The sequence below is a fragment of the Antrostomus carolinensis genome, unplaced genomic scaffold (assembly GCF_000700745.2).
Source record: "Antrostomus carolinensis isolate BGI_N321 unplaced genomic scaffold, ASM70074v2 scaffold13453, whole genome shotgun sequence".
NCBI lineage: Eukaryota > Metazoa > Chordata > Aves > Caprimulgiformes > Caprimulgidae > Antrostomus > Antrostomus carolinensis.
In genome coordinates, this window is record NW_010305924.1 from 21,384 (window position 1) to 36,379 (window position 14,996).

The following is a 14,996-nucleotide window of genomic DNA, read 5'->3' on the forward strand; positions in this document are numbered from 1 at the left end:
ATAGTTTCAAATGAAGATATAATCACTGAAAAAAGTATTTAAAAGCAATTCTAAAATGGGAAATGAAATATTCAGAACAAATAAAAATATCACTAATTATAATGACAGATGATAACTGTAAACATAATTATACTGGCATGGCCCATCAACCCATCTTTTGAATGTTTTGCTGCTGATGCAAGCCACTTTTTCAGTTTGATTTTGTTTAGGCTAATTCTGCTCTCAAATAAAAAATAAAGGCACCCTTATAGCTTTTACAGTGTTGCCGTGCTGCTAGGTATACCTAGAGGGTTATGAAAAATTGTGCAGAATCACGGAGATGTTGGTTGGTGAGGACCTCTGGGATCAGCTAGTCCAACTGCCCACTTGAAGCAGGGCTCTTGTCAGGTTAGGTCAGGTCAACCATGGCTTTGCACAGCCAAGGCTGCAAACCTCTCTCTTCAGCTAGAGGATGGGACTCTTTGAGTCCCTATGGTCCCCAAGGGTACTCCTGTGCTTTGTGGGTCACTTCAGAGTCCTGCTTGGCCACCATTGCCATTTCCCGACCACCCCTCCTGACAGTTTCCAGCATTACAACCTTAGTCCCAGGCAACTGCTACTCAGGCATATGTTTCCCCTAATCAGAGTGTCTCTATTAACTTGTACTACAGTTTTAGAGCATGAATGTTACTTTTGGCCTGCATGATGGAGTTCTGTGCTATGCTGTGGGTTTTCTTGTGGTCTCAAAATTGAGAACTGAAGCTCAGTTATTCTGAAATACAGGGCAGGATGGTTGCCTGTGAGTGAGGCACTTGTGCCTTTACATGCTATAGTCTTTCCTTTCTATCACCTGTAGCTGTCGGTTTGATTTGAGGTTTAAATTTGGCACAAAATACTTTTGGAATATATCAAAGATAGACTTTTGTTAACACTGAAAATGTGATGGCAGAAAGGTGGCAGGATCCTGGGTAACACCAGAGAGAGCTCTCTCTGACCTTGATTTGTGGAACTGAATGACCATTATTGAACATTATCTCTCAAAGTTTAGCTTATCTTTTTGCTTTCCAAATTTATAGTGCCAGTTCTACCCAAAGTGTTGGCCAAACCCGAGAATCTATCTGCGTCTTTCATTGTCCAGGAAGGTAACATCACTGGTCATTTTTCCTGGAAGATATCTAAGGCAGACCTTCACCAGCCCATGACAGGGTTTCAAGTCACTTGGGCAGAAGTAACCACAGAAAGCCGGCAGAACAGCTTACCCAACAGCATCATTTCGCAGTCGCAGATACTACCAGCAGTAAGTTGTTACTTTCTTTCACTAGCAGCTTTGTAAGTGCATACATATGTGGCCTATTTGGAATGTTTAGTGGTGATGCAGATATCACGCATAGCATTCTCTGGCTTTGCAGGCAAGTTGGAGCAGGAAGTGCTTAATTTTTCCTCCTTGCTGGAGAAATAAAGCACAGCTACTCTTTTTGATGACACATCAAACATTTTAATGCTCACAATTGTCAAATTAGCAACCATTGTCTGAGAAATGCCTGAAGGGAGGAAGAGATCATCTGTGTGGCAATACACAGTTTTTATTTTCTTTTGATGATCAGGTTATTCAACTTGGCAGTTATTATAGTTTTACTAATTATTTGGTGTCCGAGTCAATGGATCTAAGACAATTTTCTCTTCCTTTGAGTCACTCATTGCTCTAAGAAAAATAAAAATCATTCCCCCACGGCTAATATGCTGTATTGTCTAACAGACAAATAATTTAAAGGACAACTAGATTTCACTGTTTATTGAAAGTGTGAGAATTCAGTTTGAATTCTTCCCCTTGTTTGCTTTAAGACAGCCTTTGCTATTTCAGTTCCTCCTCTGGCAGAGGCAGGTGAAAAACACTTCATTCAGACTCTGTTGCCAGATCCACCAAAGTCAACAAAAGAGCTTAAGCAGCTGGCCTTGATCCAAAGTCACCTAATGATATTGGGATCTTTCCATTCACTTCAGGGAAGTGGATCAAGGTGATTATGCCTAGAGCAGACCTGGCTGAAAATCTTTCACAGCATTCATTTAATCAAAGAACGCATAAAATGTTTTGTTGGACACATTTTACGTTCAAGGAATTTTACACAAATCCAGGACAAGGTTCTCACCATTGTGTCTTAATTCCTAGCAGACTGCTCTAATGCTAGGGCACCCGTGTTTCAAAGCCTGTTCTTCTGGGGGAGAGCAACAAATTTGACCGTGGATGCTCTAAAACTATGGAGTAAGCTAGCATGCAGTGTGCAGAGCTGTTTTGTTACAGCTTAGTACAGACTTGGTGTGATCTGCACTAGTTCACTTCAAGCTCAAGCCACAGTCCAGAGCAGAAGCATGATGCAGATACAGCCTTGGTCTCTTCAGCAAGTCACGTTGTAAGATTACCTGAAGCAGTTACTCAGTCACAGACCTTTGGCTGCAAACAACCACTTGATGAGCAAAGTTACAGACCATGAGACGTTAATTTTCACTTCAGTTTTCATCTCTCTTTTTAGGAGTTAGGCATATGTTTTATTCAGAATTTCTGTTCCTTTCTATAACCTTTTGGTCCAGTAAGGTCTGAAATATATGTGAAGTTTAATTTAAAACACCCCTTTACATTGTGTTAAGCTTTAATATTTTTTATCTTTGTTTTCCTCTGTTTTCACTAGTGTAGAGTCTGGAGATTCCTTTTATTTAATTATCTATTATTATATGTATCTCTCCGTATATTTATGACAACCGGTTAAGAAAACTCTGGTTTGAGCTGAAACAGAAACCTGCCTCCTGCCTCTCAGAATCCACCAGAATGTAGAGTATTTTGCGATGAGAATCATTCACTCATTCTCATTGGCAGCCTCTGACTCATAAAAATTTAATATTTACACAATGGGGCTGAAAGCCTCAGGTCCCAGTGCCAGAGGAGCACCTGAATGGGCAGTATAAATACAATGTATGCACTCTTCTCTCTCTCCTACCCGTTCAGTATCTTATTTGAGGTAGAACAGCTTCAGCAAGGTCTATTAAGAGCAGCCCCATCTCAGAATACATGCTAATTTGGCAGTAAAGCTACATGTTTTTACCCACCTTTTCTCTCTCCTTTCTCATTTACTGTCTGCTCTGGCAGTAACAGCAAATTATCAGTTACTCCCACAGCCCGCTTAGGTCCCTCTGCTTGGCTCTGAGTGCAGTGCCAGACGGAGGAACTTGCCCTGCAAATTCCTGGCTGGTCCAGCCTGACTGGTCACAGGGGCACACCATGCCCTCACTGTCAGGCATCACTGCCCCTGTCCCTGGACTGGTCCTTTTCAGTTTGGAATAAGGTGAATCAGGACTTTTGTTTCCTTAGTGCCCTTCAGTCTTTAGTCAGATGTATTCCCCATTTGGGAGCATTTATAAACTTACTCTGAGATTATTTTGCAGAGGTGTAAGTGTGCAAGGTATGGAGCACTGAAAATTAAGGCCATCATGCCAAAAATGGGATTAAGAACAAAAGGACAAATTCTCATGGTGTAATTGGGATAAATATGCTGAAATCTGTGTAGTCACACTTATTTTCACTACCTGCAGCAGGGGGGCAGACCTGTGTATTGCCATGAATTAATTTATCAATTGGTGGAATTCACAGACAGAACCAAAATAAAAACAAGCTTATATAATGAACATGTTTGTTAAAAAGAGTGATTAGGAAGTTAAATTTTTTTTATTTTATTTTTTTTTTTTAGTGATGAGCACATCATCCATTTTCTAGAACACTAACGAACATCTTGGACCTCTTACACATGAAACCATAACATTATGGTAAAAAAGTGGGCTTGCTATGGCAAGCAAAAAATTCAAAGCAAACCCTCTCAACAAAGTGATGTATGCGTTAAATCCTTTTAACAGAATTCTAAGAAAATGATTTGTGACTGCTGTGAGTGACAGAACCTGTTTAAACCACTACTTTGTGTGAGTAGATCAACTACTTTTAGATGCTCTGAGAATCAACACAATTTATTTATTTTTAGGATCATTATGTACTTACTGTGCCCAATCTGAGGCCATCGATGCTGTACCGTTTGGAAGTTCAAGTGCTGACGACTGGTGGGGAAGGGCCAGCTACAATAAAATCATTCCGAACACCCGATCTTCCTCCATTTTCACCCCACAGTAAGTAGTACCCTGTTTTGACTTCAGGAATTTCAGTCCTCCACATGAAAACAGTTAGCTCGAGCCTTAAGAGTCTTTATTGCTTCCAGTAGCATTCCATGAATTTAAGAGGCATGAAAACTTTGGGTTTTTCCCCCCCGTAACTGTCCATCAGCAATGATAGAAGCAAATGCAGTCTTCCCCTCACTCAGTTTCTGTGGTCCGACATTTGCCATTCATTCCACCACAGCTCTTTGGCTTATGCCTATAGCACTTGAGATTCAAAGACAGTCTGTCCTCCAAGTACTACCTAAGCCTGGGATTGCTTAGCTTTCAAGATTAGATTTTTCTGCGTGCATTCAGTCCAGCACAGCTAGAGCCTGATCATATTTCTAAACCAGTGCAGACCTCTTAATGGCCATTTCCAGCATTTTATAAGGTTCTGAAAAGTACAGCTCAATGTTGCAAAGCTCAACAAAAATTGTAATGAATTAGTCCAAGATTCATCAGCTTGAATTCTTTTGTCCTTTCACAGTCACTAGACTGAACATGCACATAGTTTTTGGTACAGATAGTTCCCTTACAAGATGTAAGATTGCAAGCTCAATGCCTCACAAAGACTTTAGTATGGATAAATGATAGTGTTACATATTCAGGGTTTAATATGTGCATATTTTCCTATTCTTTTGTTTAGGACCTCATCTGAAGCAACATCATCCACACCACTACAAACCACCCCCAGAGAAATATTAGACTGTTTCAGATGATTATAAATAACTGAGAGAAAAACTGAGCTCCTAAACGGAGGCTAGAAAAAGGCACATCTGTAGGAGCAATAAACCAATTTTTCCAGTGGAAGTTACTGTCCTGCACGATCTTCTGTGTACTCCTCTGTAGCTTAGCCATGACAAATTGTATTTGCATCAAGGCCTGGATGGAACATACAGCAAGTATCATTTCAGTACCACCAATCTTCAACAAAATGAAGATCACATCCAACTCAATACCTGTGAGAAAATCAGAAGTGTGTTCCTTATAATGTTTTTGTATTTTCTATATTTAAAGTAAATTGAAACAGTGCAGTGTATACAGCTTTTTCTCTTAGTGACTTCAATGTTAATATTTGCAAGGTTGTCCTGTGATGTATACATACCTTTGAACACTGGAGACCATGTTCTCATCAGCGTTTTTAAATGATCTATTTTACTTAAAACTCTACTTAAAACTCTTAAAAGCCCTAGTGTATTTTGCTGTTAAAGATATCCATATGTCTGAAATAAGGACGTAAGTAAAATAAATACCAGTAGCAGAAACCCTAAAATAGTCAGTATTTAGTAATTGCAGTATCACCACAGAGGAGAATGACGATACATCTGTATCTATTCTGAAATGTTTTAGCATGTAGATCATCTATTAATGTAGTTAATAGCTAAAAAATATACAAGGTAGATGTACCATTGTAAAGAAACAAATAACAATTAATAGAATTGTTGAAAATCTAGGGCAATTAATACAATTAATTGATAGGGCCTGAAAGAATAACTATTAAAATCCCACTTTAAATTTTCTGGTATATAATATTTCTTGAAAAGAAACACTGATTTTCTAGTTAAAAATCTGAATAGTTAACTTGAACATTTTAGAAATTGAAATTTTGAGGCATATTTATTATTCAAGTCACTGTAGAGCTACTTTTTGGCTTTGGCTTTTGATGAACATATTTCTTTTCCCTGTGGATCTTTTGAACAGAAGGATGGATGTATTGGCTCCCTGCTATTCTGCTTACAGAAAGAATTCTGTACAATATTCTGGCATCTGGAAAACAGTGACTTAGCATTTATTTGAATGCATTTTCCAAGTTTAGACAGAGGAGTGTCCTTTTTAACCACAAGGGAATTCATATTGCCTTATTGTGCAGTATAAACTGTCTAGAATAATTTGCCACACAGAGAGACATCCTTCAATAGTAAACAGAAACTACTTGAATTTATTATCAAGAAGGTGGAAAGTATCTGCCAATAAACGTTCATACAAATATACATAATCAACTTCTCATGTTCAAGATGTTCAAAGTGTCCCTGCATTCTTTGTTACAGTTTCCATTGCTCTCTGAACCATCATATGATGAGACTAATGGAGCTCAAACACTTAATACTCAAACTTAACAAGGTGGCCACTCTTTCTACCAGCAGATGCTACAGACTTACCTGTGCTTCATATTTGCCTGGCATATTTAGTGAGAGGAGCTTAGGCATTAGTGGTAAATATATTTTCCTTCTCTTCGTAAAATCATAGAATGGTTTGAGTTGGAAAGGACCTTTAGAGGTCCAACCTCCCGCAATGCAGAGACATCTTCAACTAGATCAGGTTGCTCAGAGCCCCATGCAGCCTGACCTTGAATGTTTCCAGGGATGGGACTTCTACCACCTCACTGAGCAACCTGTTCCAGTGTTTCACCACCCTCATCCTAAAAAATTTCTTCCTTATAACTAGTCTGAATCTACCATCTTTTATTTTAAAACCATGACCCCTTGTCCTATCACTACAGGCCCTGCTAAAAAGATTGTCCCCATCTTTCTTATAGGCCCCCTTTAAGTATTTAAAAGCTGCAATAAGGTCTCCCCAGAGCCTTCTCTTCTCCAGGCTGAACAACCCCAACTCTCTCAGCTTTTCTTCAGAGGAGAGGTGTTCCATCCCTCTGATCATTTTGTGACCCTTCTCTGGGTCCGCTGCAACAGGTCCATGTCTTTCTTGTACTGAGAACTCCAGAGCTGGATGCAGTACTCGAGGTGGGGTCTTACCAGAGCAGAGTAGAGGGGTAGAATCACTTCCCTTGACCTGCTGGCCACGCTGGTTTCAGTGCAACCCAGAATATGGTTGGCCTTTTGGGCTATGAGAGCACATTACTGGCTCATGTCCAGCTTCTCATCCACTAGTATCCCCAAGTCCTTCTCTGCAGGGCTGGTCCAAATACCTTCATCCCCCATCCTGTATTGATACCAGGGATTACCTGACCTAGATGCAGGACCTTGTGCTTGGCCTTGTTGAACCTTATGAAGTTCACACAGTCCCACTTCTCAAGCTTGTCCTGGTCCTCTGGATGGTATCCTGTCCCTCAGGCTTGTCAACCACACCGCTCAGCTTGGTGTCATCTGCAAGCTTCTTGAGGATGCACTTGATCCCACTGCCACTGGTGAAGGTACTAAACAGTACTGGTCCCAATACGGACCCCTGTGGGACAATATTGTCAGTGTCCATCTGGACATTGAGCCATTGACCACTACCCTCCAGATGTGACCATCTGATCAATTCCTCATCCACCGATGAAGTCCAGATAGATTATATCTGGAGCTCTTTCCTTTTCCACTGATGTAGTGACTCCATCATGGAAGGCTGCTCGTTTGGTCAGGCAGGACTTGCCCTTGTTGAAGCCATGCAGGCTGTGTTGAGTCACTTCCCTGTCCTCCATGTGCTCTAGCCTAGCTTCTTGGAGGATCTGTTCCATGATCTTCCCAGGCACAGAGGTGAGGCTGACAGGTTCGTAGTTCCCAGGGTTCTCCTTTCCACCCTCTTTAAAAACACGTGCAGTGTTTCCCTTTTTCCAATCACCAGGGACTTCCCTTGACTGCCATAACTTTTCAAATATCGTGGAGAGTGGCTTGGCAACTCCATCAGCCAATTCCCTCAGGACTCTGGGGTGCATCTCGTCAGGTCTCATCCCCTATTGATGACAAACCGTTTTGTGGAAAGCAAATATGGAGAAAGAAAGAAATTCCTGAAACTGAGAATCAGAGTTATGTTCATCATATTAGAGAATTCACAAAATATTCAAATACCTTTTTTCTGTACTGAAGTTTATAAGTTTTTGTTTCATGTGTGTTGATACCAGAGGATGTGAAGGAAACTGAATTAATTTCTGATCGTTTGCTTGTTAGATTTTTCCTACATTTCTATCCTTGATTTTAAAGGGCTCTTTTTTACCATTCTCTTTCTACTTTGCTTGTTGTCTTTTCTGATATGTGCTCAGTGACCAAGAACTTTTCCAGAAAACTATGTAGTTTGGGCATTTAACAGTAGTTTTAAAAATATTAAAGGCTATGGTGCTTTTAATTCCTTCCTCTATCATTCTGTCATCTCCTCTTCTCCATAATACAGTAGCAAATAAACAGATTAACTCTTCTTCATAAAATCTATAGTATAAAGTTTTATATGCAATTTTGGCAGAAGACCAGAGTCTCACAGACTTTTGTTGGTATGGAAATGTTTTGTGTGTACAAGTCTTTACAAAAAACCCTCAATTTGAATCAGACTAGTTTGTAGCACTGCTTCGACATTTAGATTGCACAGGGCATTGGTAAAACTAGAAGTGCTCTCTGTGGTGTTTGCTGAGAGCAGGAGTCAGTGTGATCAGGAAAAGTAATTACCTCAGGCTTTTCTGAAAACTTCTGTCCAAGCCTTTCAATCACAGTCTATTCTAGTTATGCTGTGGCAAATCTCTAGTGACTGCGTTAATGTTAATGAAATTATGTTTTGTTCGTAGTGACATGGTAAAGCATAGAATGTGGATGTCGGTCTTTATTACAATTATGCCAAATCTTACTCGGAGATAAACTGGAAGTTAGCAGCCCTGAGTGATCATACCCTTAGTCTTGGTTCCTGAGGGGAAGCCTCATTCTTCTGAAATGAATCATAATGGTTACTGTTTGCTGATGCCAGTCTTTTTGAAGCATTCAACTTTTAAAAGTAACAAAGTACTTTTGAAGATCATGGAGTCGTTTTCCCTTTTAAAGTAGATTCTAGAAATAAAAAAAAAAAAAGTTGATAAAGTAGAATTGTATTGAAAAGGTGTATTATATAGAGTCCACTAAGATGTAAATTATTTTTTTTCCTTCTACAAATCAGCTGATCAACTCACTTTTCAAGTCACTGTCTAAATGAAAAATGAAAAATACAAGGTCAACAAAGCTCATACATAGATGTTAAATTCCCAGCTATAAGTGATTTCCTGATTATTCCTTGAATTAAGCAGTACAGAATTGAAGTTGTTAGTGCCTAATTCATAAAGCCTTGTTTGCTCAATTGTACAGGGTATTGTCCTAATTTACTAGCCTAAGTTATATTAAACATTTCATTCAGCAATAGACTTGTAATTCACTACTTGATTCACTAGTTAAAGGTTTATTTTCTCTAATGATGTTGTGTAATACAGAGTTAATATAGATATTGGGATGTTTTTAGATACTCTGCACCTTTACACTAATGTATTATTTGCTGTGTACAATTCTGATGGATTTGTCAGTTGACTTCAGGATGCATTTTGTTTATCTTTATTTCTTAAAGGAGAATGATAAGATTATGCCATTTTTGCTAACTGCTTTGTTAAGTGGTTTTTTTTGTTCATTGGTGATTTTTGTTGAAGAAGAGAATGGTTTGTTCTTATTATATCTTTTTTTTACCATTTTTGAGTTGTTTATAGAGGAAGAAAGATTAAAATAAGACAGAGCTTGTGTTGTACTACTATGTGTATCATCTTGAATATTCATTAAGAATATAGCACATAGACAATAAATAAGAAGTCTGACTTCTGAAGTGCTGAACGTCCTTAACTGAGTGGCTTCAGAAAGAGGTGAGGACATGGTGTGGCAGTGCTAAGACTGACATTAATAGTTGGCATGATCACACACAAAATCAAAAAAATACTCATTGCTAATGTGAGTGAGAATTTTACTATTGGCATTGACAGAACTGTATAGAAACCTAAATACTGAGTCAATTTATTCCATAATACTTTCATCTCCATGCTGCCACCTGGAGCCAGGGAGAGTTTCAGATAAGCAGGCTCTGATTCAGGAAGGTATGCAGAAGAGGAGACTTCCATATGCACAAAAGAAGTCAGTAGGATGGAAGCAAACCTTCGCAGTTAAGAATAAGCTTCAATGATGTATGAAATAAAGCATGGATGTCGAAACTTGCTTGAATACTGTCTTGAATCAGGGCCTTATAGAACAAAGTAAGGGACCCAGACAGTTCTAAATTCTGTGTACGACACCATAAAAAAATTGGTTTTTGTCTTGTGTATATGTAAATGTAGTTGTGATATTGACTTATTTATTAATTCATTTTATTATACTATGTGCCAAGTATATTCCTACCCTTTTGATCAGTACCTGTGAACATCAGTTACTAAAAAAAATGTTACACAAACTTGTGCATTGTAACCAGGAATATGATGCTAATAATGTTGCATGTAGTTTTAAATAATTAAGAAAACCCTTTATTTAAAAAATGTAAATGAATACCTGCAGATGTTGATGATTATATATGGTTTTGCATGCCAAAACTCATTGTTCAGTTGTGGGCATGAAACGTAACGACTGTATTACCTCTACTGAATATATTAGTAAGGTACAATTTACAAAGTAATTAACAGAGCTCTATATGTAAAATTTTTCCTTTTTACTTAACTATATTGTAGTAGAGGTAACAGAACTGCTTATCTGTTACTCGAATTGGCTGTAGAAATTATGTTCCAATAACACTCATTTAAAGTCAATATTTATTTATGTATGTAATACAAAAATATTGGTCTTATTTGTCTGTCCTGTTATTTAGAGAAAAAAAATACACTTCTTGTAAAAAATAATTTGTAAAAAAATGTAAATAGAGTCTGATTTCTTTTACTCATTATTTTCATGTTTAGAATTTGTACATACTGTTTAGGTAATAAACTGGCCTACATCAAATTCTTGCTACATTATCTCCTCCATTCAGAATTTACAGTTTTGTTTTTCTTAAGTTGAAGAAAAATCAGTGTCACGCAAAGTACCTTTGCTCCATCTACATTTCACTGTGTATAAAATCATACCATTTTATCCTCCGTTTACTACAGCATTTTGTTTTCTTTAGAAAGTGTTCAAAATAATCTGGATATAAATTTAGATGTCATTTGAGTCTTTTATATTGAAAGCAATCCTTGAAGTAAAAAATTAGACTCAAGAACTTACCATACATTTCTCTGTTTTAGTGGAATAGTTCACAATGAAGATTTGTTCACCTTTTGTCATATGAACTTAAAATAATTAAAATGTTGCTGGATCTATGTCAGTAGCCTGATCCTGCAATTCAAGATTTTAATGATTGAAAATCGTGATGAAATTCGTGTATACACCAGATTTGGAGTATTTTCTGTTTCAAAGTGCCGTATCCCATTATTTAAATTCTGTTTTTTTAATAAATAATAATATCTGCCTTAGTACAAACAGTTAACTGTTTCAAGTTTCCATAGATGTGCTATCATTCTCAAATGCAATATATTTAATTTGGGGATGTGCCTTTGACTCTCTTGACTTACCTAATAAACATTTAGATTTTGTTAATTTGAACATAAACTCCAAAATTTCCTGGTATGACTTTCTCATTAGAATGACTGTTTAAATTTTTGGGTTTGATTTTCCTTTTACATAACCAGATTATATTTAGAAAAACCCATATAGTTAAATTTCTCTGCAATCTGGACTATTTCAATTATATTTGCCATTACCATTCAGTAAACCCAGACAAGAATGATACATCACCGTGGATAGATAAGTTGTCATAATAAATAGTTGAAGTGTTCTGTATGCTGTCATTCAAAATATCCATTCATTTTTTTCCTTCCTTAACTTCCAGTTAATGTTTTATTCAACATTGAAGTAAAAGAGACAATGACTGGATTATATGAGTCATATGAAATAAAGAAAATTCACTATCTAGTGAACCATATTGACCATTTTGGTTTTGGGTTTTGTGGCTTGTGCTTCTGTGCACCTTGACTTTTGTGTATCTAAAACCAGAATGCACTCTAAAGATTCCATTTCATAAAAAACTGAATACAATGAAAGTTCTTTACAGTACAAAAAACCCCATCTGTACTTCTGCTTTCTTATTACAGGTGTTGTACTGTCATTGTCTGGCTATATGCCAGCCTCCTTGAGGAAGGCCTTGAGCCAAAACACTGGCTGTTAGCCCATCAGTGGCAGTGCAGCACCTGGGAGGGTAAAGACATCACCGGGGAGAACACTGAGAACGTCAGCTTTGAAATAGAGCCAATGCGCAAAGCTCCTGCAGATTTGAAGGGGATGCAGTTCAGCAGAAGCAAATTGCTCTGTCCCCCTTTGGATTGGGCTTAATAGCCTTCCTGCTTCTCATCGAGGTGCTGGCAGGGCCATAGATTAATATTTAATACATGCCTTGCTCTAAGCCTTTACTGAGAGTGCTGTGTGGCAGAGAAACTACAGAATTTATGAATGCTTGCTGTACCCAGTTCCTCACCTGTGATGGTGATTTATTCATGTTACTTAGTAATAAGCTATCTTCAGGATTTCTGTTTCCTCTCAAAGGAAGATCACCTTTGGAAAGTGTGGATTGTCACTTTTAAGGGGAGTTAGGCAAATATGTGACACACAATTCTCCCTTTATGTTTATGTGCAAATATGTACACCAAATAAAGCTTGCTTGGCTTTTTCACAAGCTGTCTGGTAATATACATCTACGATAGGTTCAAAATAGTCAGTGTTTAAAAGTAACTCTGGGTTAGCTGATTAGTACTGATTAGCCAACACATTTTTCGTATTTTAATAATTTTATTTAGAAAATATTGCCTGATTTAAATGGTTCAGACTGCATTGTTATTAGTAGATGCAGAGTGATAGGCTGTAATTTCCACCCTGTCATTTATATCTAAGTGAAAATTAGAGGAGAAAGATTGGAGACACAAGAGCATAGGTGGCAAAAAAAAAAAAAGTTAATCATCTGATGTATTTATTTCTTTGCAGACATCCAGTTTTCAGTATTAGTAGTTATCTGCAAACATTCAAAATAATATTTAAAATTTATTTTCTGAGATGTGCTGCAGTACTTGATTGAAATATAGATAATTTCAGACTTTCAGTGAGCATACTTGCAACCCAAAATCAATTAGACCATAATTCATAAAACAGGAATATACAAGAAAAAAATAAGCTGTTGGATGCTAATAATTTTCTCAGAGCACTTATGGACAATGGTTCTTTTTGCTTCATGTATACTGAATCTTACTGAAGAAAGAGAAGATCCATATACATTTTTGTTGCTTTGAATTAAATACTTCTTCTGACAAAGGATCCCATTTAATTGTCTAAAGGTGCTTCATGAATGGCTGAGTTACCAGGGATATGCAGTAGCTTAACTCTAATGATGCACTAGTGAATGAACCCTTATTTTTACATTTTTCTGAAGATTGTATTAATTTTTCTCATCTTTTGCCTGAACTTCAATTTCTTTTTGTTTTGTTTTATAATAGATCATTGATCATTGCTTTTGTTGTATGTTCAGTGTGAGAACTTGTCTCATTTATTAATCTTAGTCATACATGACACGCTCAAAGCATGTTTCTCTTCACTGCTCATTGCTATACAGAGTTAGGTTTATGATACCTTTCCAATAAAATACAAAGCCTTTAAGATAATATATATACATTCCTGTATTTAGAGCTGATTTCAATAAAGAGCTCCTTGTCAACAAAGTAATATTAGTTTTTAGATATAAAGTATATCTGCAGCTGTATCTCATTTAAATTATTATGTACATAATAGAGTTTTGGAGAATAGGAAAACTTACTGTCTTTGTAAACAGCCATGCTAGACACAGGAAATTGCAGTGAGCACACAGAAGCATATTAATCTGATAGATATCATCATATTTGCAGCTTGAGAAATGCTGTTAAGATAAGAAAATATGTTCAGATTAGCAAAATACATCACTTAGACTGAGCAAAACTAATCCCAATTCATCTGCAAAACAGGAAATGTGCATGAATAGCAGAAGTCTAGAGAGAGCTGTAGCACATACAATATTAACTTCTGTGCCTGAATAATATCAAAAAACACAAAGCTAACACAGCTTGTCTTTATGGTTTTTGCCTAATCACTAATAGAGAATACTCAATATTTTAATAAAATCCTAAGATGATTCCACATGTATTTTGTAGGCAATTTTGTAAATTTTGCAAGTAATTTTATAAAATATGTGGAAAGAATAACAAGAAATTAATACTTTTATTAAATTTCATTTTAAAAATTACTGTTTACCTAACATCATTCTCAGAATGACTCATCAGAAAACTTGCATAGATCAGTGTATTTCAGTTGACTGAACAGTTAATTTTGGGATTCTGTTTGTGAAATTCAGCCTTTGACTGAAAAAAATCTTCCTATGAGGTGGTTTTACCCTTTCGGCTTGCAGCCAAACCAAATCACTCTTTCACTCTTCCCCTGTCCCCTGTGTCCCCGTCCCCCATGTTTCCCCCCTCCGCTCTCCACCCCTCCAAGGGAGAAGGAGAGAGAACTGGAAGGAAAAGGGCAAGGAAACTCACGGGTTGAGATAAAAACAATTTTATAATTCAAATAGCATTATAACAAAAATAACAATAATAATATGTCAGGGGGGTTGGAACTAGATGATTTTAAGGTCCCTTCCAACCCAAACCATTCTAGGATTCTGTGATTCTATGAATAGAATATACAGATGAGTGATGCACAATGCAGTTGCTCACCACCCGCCTGTGCCAGCCAGCGATCCCAGAGCAGAGGCAGTCCTGAAACCACGATCCCAGAAGAGCAAGCCCGAGCGATCCCCAAGAGAATACCCCCAGTTTCCGATCAACCTTGGTTAATATACTGACATGACGTGATATGATATGGAATATTTCATTGGCACATCCAAATGCCAGTTTTGGGTTTTGCTATTCACTGCACTTCTCCCTCCCAGTCCTAATGCAGCTGTGAAGCAGCCAAACACGATGGCCTTGAGCTCCAGCTGCAACTAATAACATTAGTAGTTTATCAACGTTCTTCTCA

General features: G+C 37.4%; 1 protein-coding gene across 1 annotated transcript in view; it reads left to right on the plus strand.

Annotated features, from left to right (window-relative positions):
• Nucleotides 1-4,875, plus strand: part of LOC104522600 (anosmin-1-like) — a gene marked incomplete at its 5' end in the record, with an annotated part of 22,316 nt that extends 17,441 nt beyond the window's left edge. The window contains 3 exons of the mRNA XM_010164934.1: nucleotides 1,053-1,276; nucleotides 4,002-4,143; nucleotides 4,817-4,875. Coding sequence (XP_010163236.1) covers nucleotides 1,053-1,276; nucleotides 4,002-4,143; nucleotides 4,817-4,875 — 425 coding nt within the window. The remainder of the gene's footprint in view (nucleotides 1-1,052; nucleotides 1,277-4,001; nucleotides 4,144-4,816) is intronic.
• Between the last annotated feature and the right edge of the window lie 10,121 nt (nucleotides 4,876-14,996).